The sequence below is a fragment of the Megalops cyprinoides genome, chromosome 7 (genome assembly GCF_013368585.1).
Source record: "Megalops cyprinoides isolate fMegCyp1 chromosome 7, fMegCyp1.pri, whole genome shotgun sequence".
Taxonomy (NCBI): Eukaryota; Metazoa; Chordata; class Actinopteri; order Elopiformes; family Megalopidae; genus Megalops; species Megalops cyprinoides.
The window spans coordinates 38,212,593-38,225,354 of NC_050589.1; the positions used below are offsets into that span (position 1 = coordinate 38,212,593).

The following is a 12,762-nucleotide window of genomic DNA, read 5'->3' on the forward strand; positions in this document are numbered from 1 at the left end:
GTGTTTGTTTGCTTTTGTCTTGTACCAAAAAACAGTTTTAGAAAGACAGTGAAAGTAGTGCACAGTCCGTACAAACCAAGCACATGACGACGCCCCCCCCCCCAGTGTGTCCTCCAGGCTAGGTCTTCGAAAGGGACCCAGGGAGCACAGAATTCCAAATCTAGGTATGTCAACAGGGCCTCCAGCTCTGTTTCTCCTCATTGTTATGTTGAAACAACAAAAATCAGAATCAGACATTTGATTTCATTGGTCTCCTTAACGTCACATGAAAAACAAGGTCTCAGTTCATCCAGATTGAGAAAAGTGGTTTTACTGTGGCCTCTGCTGTCAACACTGGGTTAAAAAGATGGAAAAAAAACAGCAGCAAAACAATTTCCAACAGGAAAAAAATGTTGAGTAGAATCACAATTGTTCAACATATAAAGGACAGATGTATCTTGCGTTTCTCATGTTAAATATTTGTAATATTTGTTCTTTGGTCAATTTTTCCTTCTCCATTCACATATACATGTTTGTGTTACATGTTCTCACAAAATACATAATCAAAATAAAGACTCCAGAAATGCAGTCTAAGTACCTGTATTTATAGTTCTCTGGAAATAAACATAACTAGAAAGACAAATCAAAAACCTTACAAATAAAAAAGCTGCTTAATATTCAGTCATTTCCTTCATTAAATAAATTGTGTTTTATGTGTTATTTCTTCTTTCAAGTTGCCTGTGGGAGAACCCTGATAGGGAGACAATCTTCCTCTATACACACAAACACACAAGAATTACTTACACACATACATACACACACACACACACACACACACACACACACACACACACACAAACATACATACATACATACATACACACATACACACACACACACACACACACACACACACACACACACACATGCACACACCATCAGTGGGGACACACATACAGGTGCACACGTGCACTCACGCACACACACGGTTTCTTTCTTGGCACGTGACTCCCGGAGTCCTGTGTCTGTTCATGAGATGTCTCTGCTGAAGTCTGCCTTTGACAGTCTGTCTCCATGTCTGTACAGTGGAACCTCCGGAACTGCTGCTAGCTGCTGGGGGGCCCATCATTCAGGAAGTAGGTAGTCATCTCCCCCTTTCCCTTCACCTTGACGACTCCCCGACACTCCAGCTGGTAATCTTTGTTTGCCAGCACCTGGTACAGGTCTGTGGTCACCTGTAGGAAAATTGGACCAGTGATCATTGATCCTTTACACATTATCAAGAACACCTTGGAAAATTCTGAATGAATGTAACGCTAGGAAATCTGGAATCATGTTTTAGTTACAGTCGGCTTGGGGTGTCCTTGCAGTCTGGTTATTGTAAATGTTTGCTATTTGACATTTTTGTATATTACAAACACCAAGTTTGTTTGACATGAGTTTCATTTTTATACAGTGCAAGTGCTCAGGCAAAATTCCACACCACATCAAATAATCAAAATAACAGGGGAGTGCTCAACCAGTTCAAGAGAAACCCATGGGGCTTCTCAAAAATACTCCCTAAAAAGACTACTATACAATGGCAGCACAAGAACACTCAAACAGAAAAGGGAAAAAAATCCAATGATCTGTGACTAAAACCCTCAGTATATTTATTGAAGATGGGAACACTGTAGTGTTTTTCTGGCAAGAATCTTTTTTTCAACAATAACATCACTGGGCCACTAGATGGCAGAACCATCAAATTATATGTGAATAATTGTGTGTATCTGCACGTGAGTCCCCAATAACATAGAGTTAGATTTCTTTGGCTTAACAAGTTTCAAAGAACATCTTGGAGCCCTAAAACAGAGATGAAGATATTTCCAATTATCATGTGCCAAAATAAATTTACAATTATGCAAAATGGCAATTTGACAATTTTTGACAATTTTTGCGACATTTTTTCCATATATACATATATTTTATTTTCAATATGAACATATTAATGTATGGAGGACCCTAGGAGATCATATCTGTAGAGGAGATTTACAGCTGCCAGTATATTAATGTAAATGTATGTTGAACAGACTTCACGAATTTTTCCAGTCATTTTGACTAGAGCAGCACTGGTTTGTTACCTGGATGCGATCAGGGACTCCGGTGCTGTCCATGCGGCTGGCCACGTTGACTGTGTTGCCCCAGATGTCGTACTGTGGCTTCCTAGCTCCAATAACCCCGGCAACCACAGGCCCCATGTTCAAACCTAAGGGTGAAACACTTCACATTGTCACCTTTTCTGCTGGCCAGTTACAATCCAGAGATGGCCATTAAGGCCAATCAGAACCAGGCAGCGATATTACTGCTCCAGCTGGGAGATGCACCTTGTGTGAACATTCGACATGCTCCCTAAGTGAGAGAACATTTAATATATTGTTCCTTTCCTTTACTATAGCACATATGGACATAAAAGAGTTTTTTGTTGGTTATAAATAAGAATGTAATCTAATTCAAATCCTTCATGATTTTACTTCTGGGTGTTTCCTTTGAGCAGAATGCTTTGTGTCATCTCTCTATTTCTCTGTGCTTTGTTGCAAATTGCAACTCCGAATGGTATATTATTACTCATTTTCTGAGAAAAAAACATTATTCATACCTTTAAGTGGTCATGATGGACTCAGCTGAGCTCATACCTTAAAATGGTTTGTGTCTTTCTGTGTGGAATTGGAATTTATGTCCATTTTAGCAGTGCATTAGCCTTGTGCTAATTTGTAGCTTATTTGCTTGTAGATTGTAATTTGTGACCAATTTCACAATGCATTCTGGACACTAGAGGCAAACAGGAAGGATGTAAGGATATTACTTAGTTTCAAGTAAACCCTTAAAGTAGACATGAAAAAGCCTAATTTTGACACGCTTTGTATAGAATTAAGTGTGTGGGAATTTATTTTGAGAAAATTTTAGATATAAAACGATTACATTTTAAATTATAATAGATTTATGTTTGGTACTAACTTCTGCTTTCGCTCTGGCTTGCCGCCATATTGCCGTTGCATCACTGACTACGTCATGAGGTTGGTTAGTTGGAAAGTCGACCAAGGAAGACGGCAGTTGCGGCGGTGGTACGTAGAATTTCAAGAGAAACTTGCTTGTTGTTCGAGAGAAAAGTAATAAAAAAAATCAATAAAATCATTTTTAAATCAATATTTTGTGTCAAATTATTGATTTCTTCAGTAAGTAGCAGTGTAATAAGCTGATAATGTACAGCTTCGCGTTGGGGTCCTGCATCATCCCGTCAGGGTTTATTTCGCAATAATGACCGGCTCGCTGAACATTATCCCTTACATATTACCTAATCGTTATCTTGTAAACTAGATGGCTGTGCTTTGACGGGAAAAGACGTAACATAATCCTGGTCGTACCTCTTTCTGCTCTGCCAGATGGGTGTGCCATTGGGCCCTTTCCTTATGGCGCACAGCTACTTCTTTGCTATTAGACTGGGTCGGACGGTCTATAGTGTACACCCAATCTTATAAGAGGAAAAGTCAAACACAGGGAGCAGCCTCGGACTTCAGCTTGTTGGTCCGGCGAACCACCAGTACGCCTGACTCTCGTCCACATCGTCCTCGTTTACAAAGTACTCGCTACAAACCATAGCATCACGGCTAACTGGGGGATTCTTTCGTTTCAGCTAGCCAACGATAAAGAACCGCTTGCCGCTTAAGAGGCAAAGTATGAAAGTGGACAATCTTTAATTGGTTTTGGACTCTATAAAATTCATTGCTGCATCCAGGGGCAATACAAAAGTGACCCCCTTGCATCGCTTTTTTGGGTTTTCTTATTTTCCATTGAGTCAGTGATTGTCAGTGCTGTCACTAATTACCTAATGTGAACTAATGTAGAATGTCCAAGACAACCAACCCCATGACATCACATTCTACGCTAAAACAAGATGGCACTACACTTGTTTCAAAAATGTAACTTAGATTACTTATTATTTTTAATCTAGTTTCACTGACAGTGTTAAACCTATAAGAATTTGTAGAGTGGGAATCCATCTTGTAAATTATGCTAACTACATCTAGTGTTTCATGTCCACTTTAAGAAACATTCACTAAAACAATAAAACTATATTTAAACAAAAAACAAAGCTCTTAAATGTTTTACAGCAGCCACCTGATTATGCATTAAATGCTAGTATGGAGACCAGATCCTCAAATGATCATTCACTGATTAGACTGGAATGTCATAAAAACTGTGGAAGGTAATGAGTTTTCCATCATGAAATGGATATACACAACAGTAAGCTAAGGGAACCTACTAAACAGTAAGGTAACGGAGCAACAGTCACTATCTTTGAAGTTAACATTTAAATAACACAACCTGCAGAGTTGACTGTATCACATGTTAAAATGAGCCCAGATAAATACATTTTGAGTCTAGATTATGACCCATGCCCCTTTTATAATGAGTTAGGATTGCTATCTGTCATGGCCCTCTGCAGGCCAGCACACCCTCCTCACCAATCTTCATCTGAAAGTTGTTGAAGGAATGCTCATTGATGTATGTCATCTGCTCCCGCAATCTCATGGCGTAGTCGGCCAGTGCCAGGATGTGGGAGCGGCCCTCCTTGTCATAGGTGGAGTCGTTCAGGCCAGATGCCGCCATGTAGGTGCTGCCAATAGTTTTTATCTTCTCCAGCTGCTTGTACTTCTCCTCGCTGATTATCTGAAGAGGTGAAGGGCAAAAGGTCATGGGTGGGGTGGGAGGTAAAAAGACAGAGAAATGAGCAGAATCTGGAGAGAAGGAGATTCTGTTGTTGTGCTGGAATAAAGCACTTTCCATACAGCTTCCTCCCAGCTGCTAGCAAGTGGCTGATTATGGAAGGCACTGCTTCACCCACAATCTTAACCCAGATTTTTAGTGTCTTACTATAGGAGCTGTGTATACATGTAATCATATATCAAATATATCATATATCAAATCTAATCTGATTTACTGCCGATTTGTCTTCTGCTTTCATGTCCATGCTATGGACAGGCAGTCTGTCTCCTCTCCTTTCCAGCCTGACACCTCTGTCCCCTCCTCACCTCGTCAAAGTCGGCAATGATCTCGTTGAGCAGGCGCAGGCACTCCACACCCTCGTTGTTGGCCTCCAGCTCCACGTAGAACTCGGAGAAGTTGCTGATGGAGGCAAACATGACAGCTACACACTCGCAGGACTGGTAGTACAGCTCATCGTTCCGCCGCTCGCGCGCCAGGAAGTGGGCCGCCACGTCCTTGGGCAGGATGTTGTGGAGAAGACGGCGATTGTAGGCCTGCAGCTCCTCCATCTCTTCTTTCTCCTCTGTGGCCTGGGGCACAGGGGGTACATATGTCACAGGCAGCACCCAACCAGGATCACTGTTGTTTTATTCATTTTCACCATTTTGTCATTTCTAACGGATCAAATGAGTGAGAAAAAAAAAAATTTGGACCCCTTTTGAAAGGAAGGCAAAAGCAAACTTCCCTCCTCTATTTTAGATTGAATACAGTAATATGCAAGCTCAAATTAAGAAAAAAATAAGGGAAGCTAAAAGGTGTTTTGAAAGACAGATTGCACTAGATGCAAAGAGCAACTCTAAATGCTTTTTTCAATATTACGGCCAAAAAAGGATAGTTAAGGATGAAATAAGAGGTATCAAAAATAAGGATGGAGTTATGGTTTATGATAAAGCTATTGCTGATACACTAAACAGTTACTTTGTGGAGAGTTTCACTAGTGAAGTGTTTTTGCACTTCAGGTGCAGTCATTTCTCAGACTTATGGAGGAAATTGATTTAAATGATTCAGAAGTACTAGATAAACTTCAAAAATGTAAAACAAATAAGGCAGCAGGCCCTGATGGAATATATCCAAGAGTTCTCAAAGAACTAGCAGAGGTGGTTTACAAGCCTCTGACAGTTATTTTTAAGCAATCCCTTAAAACTGGAGAAATGCCAGATGACTGGAAACATGGCAGTGTAGTACCTATCTACAAGAAAGGAGACCGGACTGATCCAGGAAATTATAGGCCTGTCAGCTAAACTTGTATCGCATGCAAAATACTAGAATCCATCATTAGGGATAATTTGGAATTATTCCTGGAACGAAATGGTGTTTTAAATGATAGTCAACACGGTTTTCACAGAGGGAGGTCATGCTTAACAAACCTCCTGGACTTCTTTAAGGAAGCTACAGCATGTCTGGACTCAAACCAAGCTTATGATATTATCTATTTGGACTTTCAAAAGGCATTTGACAAAGTTCCGCACGAGAGGCTCATAATGAAAATGAAATCTGCAGGAATTACAGGAGCTATCACTGAGTGGGTTTGAAGTTGGTTGTCTAATAGAAAGCAGACTGTAATTGTGGGAGGAATTGTATCAGAGCAGGGTCCTGTACGAAGTGGAGTGCCGCATGGATCGGTGTTGGGGCCTTTGCTATTTCTTATATACATAAATGATCTTGATGCAGAGGTTAGTAGTAAAATAGTAAAATTTGCAGATGATACAAAACTAGGGGGTCTAGCCAACAGTATAGAATCAACTAAGGTAATACAGGAAGACCTAAACAGTATCCAAAAGTGGGCAGATATCTGGCAGATGACATTCAATTTAGATAAAGGTAAAAGTCTTGCATGTGTGCACCAGAATGTGCTCAATTTGAAAAAGACTTGGGAGTAATAGCTGACCCAACCTTAATAGGATCTAGGCAGTGTGCTGTAGCAGTAAAAAAGGCCAACAGGATGCTGGGATATATAGCCAAATGTATTGAGTATAAATCTAAAGAGGTTATATTTAAATTATATAATGCCTTAGTCAGACCTCACTGTGGAATACTGTGTGCAGTTCTGGGCACCGCACTATAAAAAAGATATCAAAGTTCTTGAAAAGGTTCAAAGAAGGGCAACTAAATTAGTTCCTGACATGAAATATATAAGCTACGAGGAAAGACTCAAGTTACTTAACCTATTTAGACTAAGTGGAAGGAGGCTTAGGGGTGATTTAATTGAGGTTTTTAAACTTATAAAAGGACTCAATAAGGTTAACTATAATAGATTTTTTAGGGTGAGTTCAGTCTGTAAAACAAGAGGACATAAATGGAAAGTAGTTAAGAGTAAGTTCCGCAATGATATAAGGAAACATTATTTTACACAAAGAGTTATCAATACATGGAATAGGTTGCCAGGTCATGTAGTTGAGGCAGAGACCCTTGCTGTATTCAAGTCTAGAATTGATGCAGTTTCGGATACTCTTTAATTAAGTAAATGGCGAGCTTAGTTGGGCCGAATGGCCTGTTCTCGTCATAATATGTTCTTATGTTCTTTATTTATTCATTGATTTTTTCAAAAGCACAGGGACAGTAGGGCAGAGAAATAGATGTGTCAACCGTTTCAAGCAAAACAAATCTGAACAATAATTGAAAAATGGAAAAAAATGAAAAAGGGGATATTGTTGTTATCCCTTAGTAAAAAGAAGTGTGAACTTATGAACCCTGAAAGGTTTACCTTTAGTTGTTTCATGTTCAACAAATACGTAGTAGACCTAGTACAACTGAAGCAGTCTTTTCCTTTCATTTACTGATATGTTTTGGTGCTGCAGGGTTTGATAAAGTTTACCCCTACTGCACTCCTGGTGTGATGTGGCTATGAGATGGAGTGATATGGTTATGAACATGGGTGGAGTGGGTACAGATTTCCGTGGTCTGGAGATTGGAGTGCACTTCACCCAAATTTAATGGGTTAATGTACTCGTGTCTCTACCGGCTAGCTTGTACCTTGTCTGTCCAACTACTGAAACTTAGTCATGCAGCACTTCTAATATTGTTAACTTCTTATATGACTTTTGACCTCACTTGTAAGTCACTTTGGATAAAAACATCTGCCAAATGAATAAATGTAAATGTAAATATAAATGACCCTTTTCTTCCTATTTTGCCCAGGTTTCTTGCAGTACTCTGTGTTGGCCTCCAAGTGGTCAGGTAGAACGTACCTGTAGTTTCCAGAGAAAGTCCAGGCGTGCCGTGGACTCTACCTGCTGGGCATGCAGATACAATGCCAGCACGAAGACGGTCAGAATCACAGGGGTCATGACCTTCAGTGACACTTTGGTCACAGTCTTCTGGCTGCAGATGTAGACAGAGCTTTTAATATGTACATGTACTGTTCATGTCAAATACATGAATTTGCAGGAGGGTGTAATGGATTTAATGGTGTAATAACAAATTTAAAATGCAGGAAACAAAAACAGCTTGTATATTATATAATTGATAAATACTATTAAATACTAGCACATACACACTCCACCAAGAAGATCTTAACTCACCATGTATCTGTTTCATTGAAACTGGACCTGAAGAGAAGAATAAGAGAAAACGATACAAATTGTGGAAGTTGAACTGGGTAGCACTGTAAATTACTTTAAAACAGGCAAATATCTGCTGCAGTACCTACCATTCCAGAGTGTCATTGAATGGTCGTGAATACCTAAAAAAAGACAAACGCTTAGGCTTAACACTGAAGGCAGTATTACTTTACAGCGTGACAGTCAAAGATACTCAAAACAAGATAGTTACACACAAATTCAGGCACAAGAAATACATAGCAATATAACTTCTATAAAAAGTGAAATCATGTGTGTCCATATATATGCGCATAGCTGGAATGTTCAATGTTTTCAGATAAATGGGTCAAATTTGGTTAAATATAATGAAATGTGGCATATATTGTCAATGTACATACAACCAAATTAGCCAGTTGGCAGCAGAGTATATTTTGTTGCTGTTATGTATATCACCATATCAACAGATAATAGTTAATATCTAACTAAACCATCTACAGAAAAGATGCGAGATAAAAGTTATTGTGGGGTTTGCCTAAAAAGGCACTGGAGTGTGTCAAACGAAAGAAGTGTGAAAGAGGTGGGTCAGCAGTGGACTTATCTAATATAAGCTGATTTATCTTTACATATGTGTTCTGCCATTATTTGGTGTTTTTCTTATTAAACAGAGAACACCATACACATACATGCGTTATAATTAAGTTTAACAATAATTTAGTCAAAACCAGTATCAATTCGTTGTCTGCCATTATAACAGGTATCTCCAGTGATGAAAGAGTGAGGCTTCACAAACCCCTTTACTGGAGCAACCATATGCAAACACTGAAACATTACAGGAATAAAACACAGTTTATCTAACACGGAATAATGTCTTCAACGTAGTATGACAGCACATGGGTTTGCGAAGCGTCACTCACCAATTTCTACTTACGTTTATGTCCTTTAGCACATCCTCTTATCCAGAGTGATTAAAAGATTGGTGCATATGATAAGGTTTGATAGACAGTAGTATAGATATAAAAATCGCTCATAACACAATTGAGACAGTATCATCATATAACACCACGCTACCATCAACATATGGTTATCCATAAGTGCCCTAATGTAGGTCTGCCTATGTCAGTTGTTGCCAGTCCATGACATCTTATATCAGGTAACCTGCATGACTGCAATGGCTGCTGAGATTGGCCTCTTTCAGGCTACCAACTTCCAGGGCTGGGGACAGGGACTCACAAGGCATTGGCAGTGACAAAGAGGTCGGCATTGTTGAACAGTGCCTCCTGTGGCCATTCCACCAGGAGAAGGAAGGAGAGCTGGATCAGCAGCATGAGGGCCAGTTTCCCAATGCTGCTGATCTGCAGGAACACGGAGCAGGCAAGCAGTGTCAGCAGCACACTGTAGCTGAAATACTACAGAGAGACATAGCATTACACACTCTGTAACAGTGTCTCAACCCCCAATCTGCTGACCAATGCTGCTTAACGGCAAGCTGAACAATTGGCCCTGACGCCTTTTCTCAAATATGTAGCTAACTAGTAAAACACATCTGCAAGATGTACTTCATTTGGGTGGCTAATATATACAAAAGTGAAGCAGTGTTATGCTAATTGTCATGGCACTATAAGCTTACACATGCACACGCACGCACATAAAGTCCAACAAATCAATATAAATGGACATTTCTGGAATATAAACTCCTGGGTATGCGGTTAATTAGATGTAAAAAGAGTTGCCGTGGTGTTGACACAAAAGCACATCCAACCAAAATTTTCTGTGATTTATTTGATAACTAGAGCACCCTGGTGCCTTAATTGTAGCCAGGGATGTCAGGTTTCCATTTCCAATTTCCATGATAATTCCACAATAGGTTTCCAAAATATTGGCAAACAAGCTGTAAGTCCTCTCTGTGTGTTTTAAGTTCGGTAGAGGTAGAGTGTCACAGAATCCCATGGGAATGTGAGCCTGCTGTGCTGAATGTCCATATGACACCTCACCTCTGGGAAGTGGCAGGGGGGGGCGTCGCTGGGGCAGTGGACCAGCCCCTCCTCTACTGACTGCGATAGGTTGTGGATAAGACAGACGGTCACCTGGTCCTCGGATGTGTTGAGGTTGCGGGAGATGCAGTCAATCAAACTCTGTGTGTCACAGGCAAACTGTAGGGGGGAAGACAGAGGGGTGAAGATACATTCACAGACACACAAGAAAGCACACATAAACAAGCATACACACACACGCACACAGGGGTAACACCATATGTGCTGCTGTGCTGTACGTCAAACTGTAGCATGCAGGAATAAATGCAAACACAGTCACAGAGTCACAGAGACAGTACAGGATCCACTCACAAATAACAGCAGTCCCTACCATGTTGATGAAGGCAGAGATGAAGACAAGGAGGATGGTGAACACACCCACCAGGGTGCTGTTAGTACGGGAGTGGACAATCTTCTTCGACACTGTCTGCATGGCCACTGGGAAGAGCTGATGGAGAGAGAGATTGCTACCAGGGGCCATCATACACTGAATGTACTACCATCACTCCATCAGAGAGAGAGGGATGGAGAGAGGAAGAGAAAGGGAAGGATGGGGTAAAGGAAAGGTATAATATGGCAGCATGCCTACATAACCTCACTGACAGAGCAACTCACACTGTTTACTCACATCCTGCTCAAAATAAATTGTTCATATTATTAGTATTGTATGTACTGTTGTTAATATCACTACTGTTACTCACTACTATTATTAGAGCAATTACAGCGCATTGTGTTTGTTGAGCCAATAAAACTCACATGAACTTGAATTTATATTTAGATGCGATAAGAAGCCCTTACCTTAATGCAGGAGTATATAGCACAGATAAAGAGGATGTTTGCCAGTATAATAAAGATACTGATGTAGACGCCCAGCATTAGAGGGGTACTGTCCAAGACAGGGGAGACAAAGACACACTCCAGTCAAACTTCTCACTACAGCCTGCACTTCAATACATTAACAGTAAGGGATTACTGTAAAGCCAAAACTCAAATTTTGAATCCTTTGTCCAAGGACCATAGCCATTTCCTTGTGATAATGCACTGTTCGTGTGTGTCTGTGTCTGTGTATAGAGCACAGGACTCACTCACTGAGGGAAGATGACAATCTGTATGAAGGAGATGAAGCAGAAGACGAGGAGAGTGCAAGCCACATAGCCTCCAAAGCGGTCATCCACCTTCTTAGAATACTGACAACAAACACAGGGACGTCATCAGCCTCCCTGGGTCTGGAAACTGTACAACTGCACAAAATCAACTGCTGGCATAAAACAGTGCTTATAAAACAGATCATACAAATTGAATTTTCACACAAGTGTACATTTAAAGGTATTAATCTCAGAATCACATTATAATAACTGGTCTTATTGAGCATATTATGATGCTGATGCAGTGTCTGACAGACAGGGGTGGGGAGCAGACCTTTTTCTCCAAATCAGAGGTCTGGAAGGTGAGCAGGAACTTCTTGACGTGATCCTTGCGGAGCTGGTCAATGCTGCGAGCATCGATCGCTCGCCCTAAAAACTCATCCACCTCATCCTCAGGGTCCAAGGCCTCCTGTGCACCTCGGCTTTGATGGGATTAAGAGAGAGGAAGACAGTCCTGGATTATTCCCTGTCTTTAAATGCAATGTCTGTGAGCCAGTCGCAGGATGGTATCCTGTTACTATGCACCTGCCCACAACGCTACTTAACATGCAACGAGCCAAGCAGGGAACGAGCATTTGAGTTCATACCATACAAAAACACTTACTTGTCTTTGCTGGAAGTTTCATCAATGCCCTGGGGTAAAGAACAGAGGGACAAGAAGTGAGAAGGAGCAGACAACCACACACTCTCACACACACACTCATACAGACATATGTATAGTTCAACTCACAGAGCTGGACTGATGTTAATTAATGTGCCTGTGGGTAAAGAACACAGACAGAGTGGGAGAAAGAGATAAAGGGGGAGCTAGAGACAGAGATGAACATACTTGCATTCAGTGCAGCACAACCGTTTGCACAAAGTTTATTTCTGTTTTCTTCTAACTTTTTCAAGGATGAATTTTAGTCAATATTTAGAAAATTCATTCACTTATATGCATGCATACATGTACATATGTGGCTAAATACAACAGAAAGACACATGTAATCTAACTCAAACTGTCAGTATGCAGACCTGTTTCCAGCTGTTCACCTTTCAACCAGTCAAGCTAATTTAGGTACAAGTGCTAAGTCTGTAGTAATGTGTTGTGGCAGTGGTATGAGGACCTTTGGCTGATCTCATTAGGTATGCATGATGGGAAAACATTTTGGGAACAGCAGTCAGGGAGTGAAAAGGATGAACTGCCCTGCAGTGTACTATCACCAGCATGTATGAAGCTTTGAGGAGCACATGTGTATGTGTTTGCTAACAATGATGTAATAATCC

At 40.6% G+C, this 12,762-nt stretch overlaps 1 protein-coding gene across 1 annotated transcript in view; it reads right to left on the reverse strand.

The window, feature by feature from the left end:
• Positions 1-940: 940 nt before the first annotated feature.
• The window catches only part of adcy6b (adenylate cyclase 6b), a 58,181-nt gene continuing 46,359 nt past the window's right edge, over positions 941-12,762 (reverse strand). The window contains exons 11-24 of the mRNA XM_036534366.1: positions 12,101-12,129; positions 11,771-11,918; positions 11,441-11,538; positions 11,150-11,237; positions 10,683-10,799; positions 10,313-10,471; positions 9,552-9,727; positions 8,432-8,464; positions 8,304-8,330; positions 7,971-8,103; positions 5,049-5,312; positions 4,482-4,686; positions 2,100-2,224; positions 941-1,214 (exon numbers count right to left, since the gene is read on the reverse strand). Of these exons, the coding sequence (XP_036390259.1) occupies positions 1,086-1,214; positions 2,100-2,224; positions 4,482-4,686; positions 5,049-5,312; positions 7,971-8,103; positions 8,304-8,330; positions 8,432-8,464; positions 9,552-9,727; positions 10,313-10,471; positions 10,683-10,799; positions 11,150-11,237; positions 11,441-11,538; positions 11,771-11,918; positions 12,101-12,129 (1,731 nt within the window). The 3' untranslated portion in view covers positions 941-1,085. The remainder of the gene's footprint in view (positions 1,215-2,099; positions 2,225-4,481; positions 4,687-5,048; positions 5,313-7,970; positions 8,104-8,303; positions 8,331-8,431; positions 8,465-9,551; positions 9,728-10,312; positions 10,472-10,682; positions 10,800-11,149; positions 11,238-11,440; positions 11,539-11,770; positions 11,919-12,100; positions 12,130-12,762) is intronic.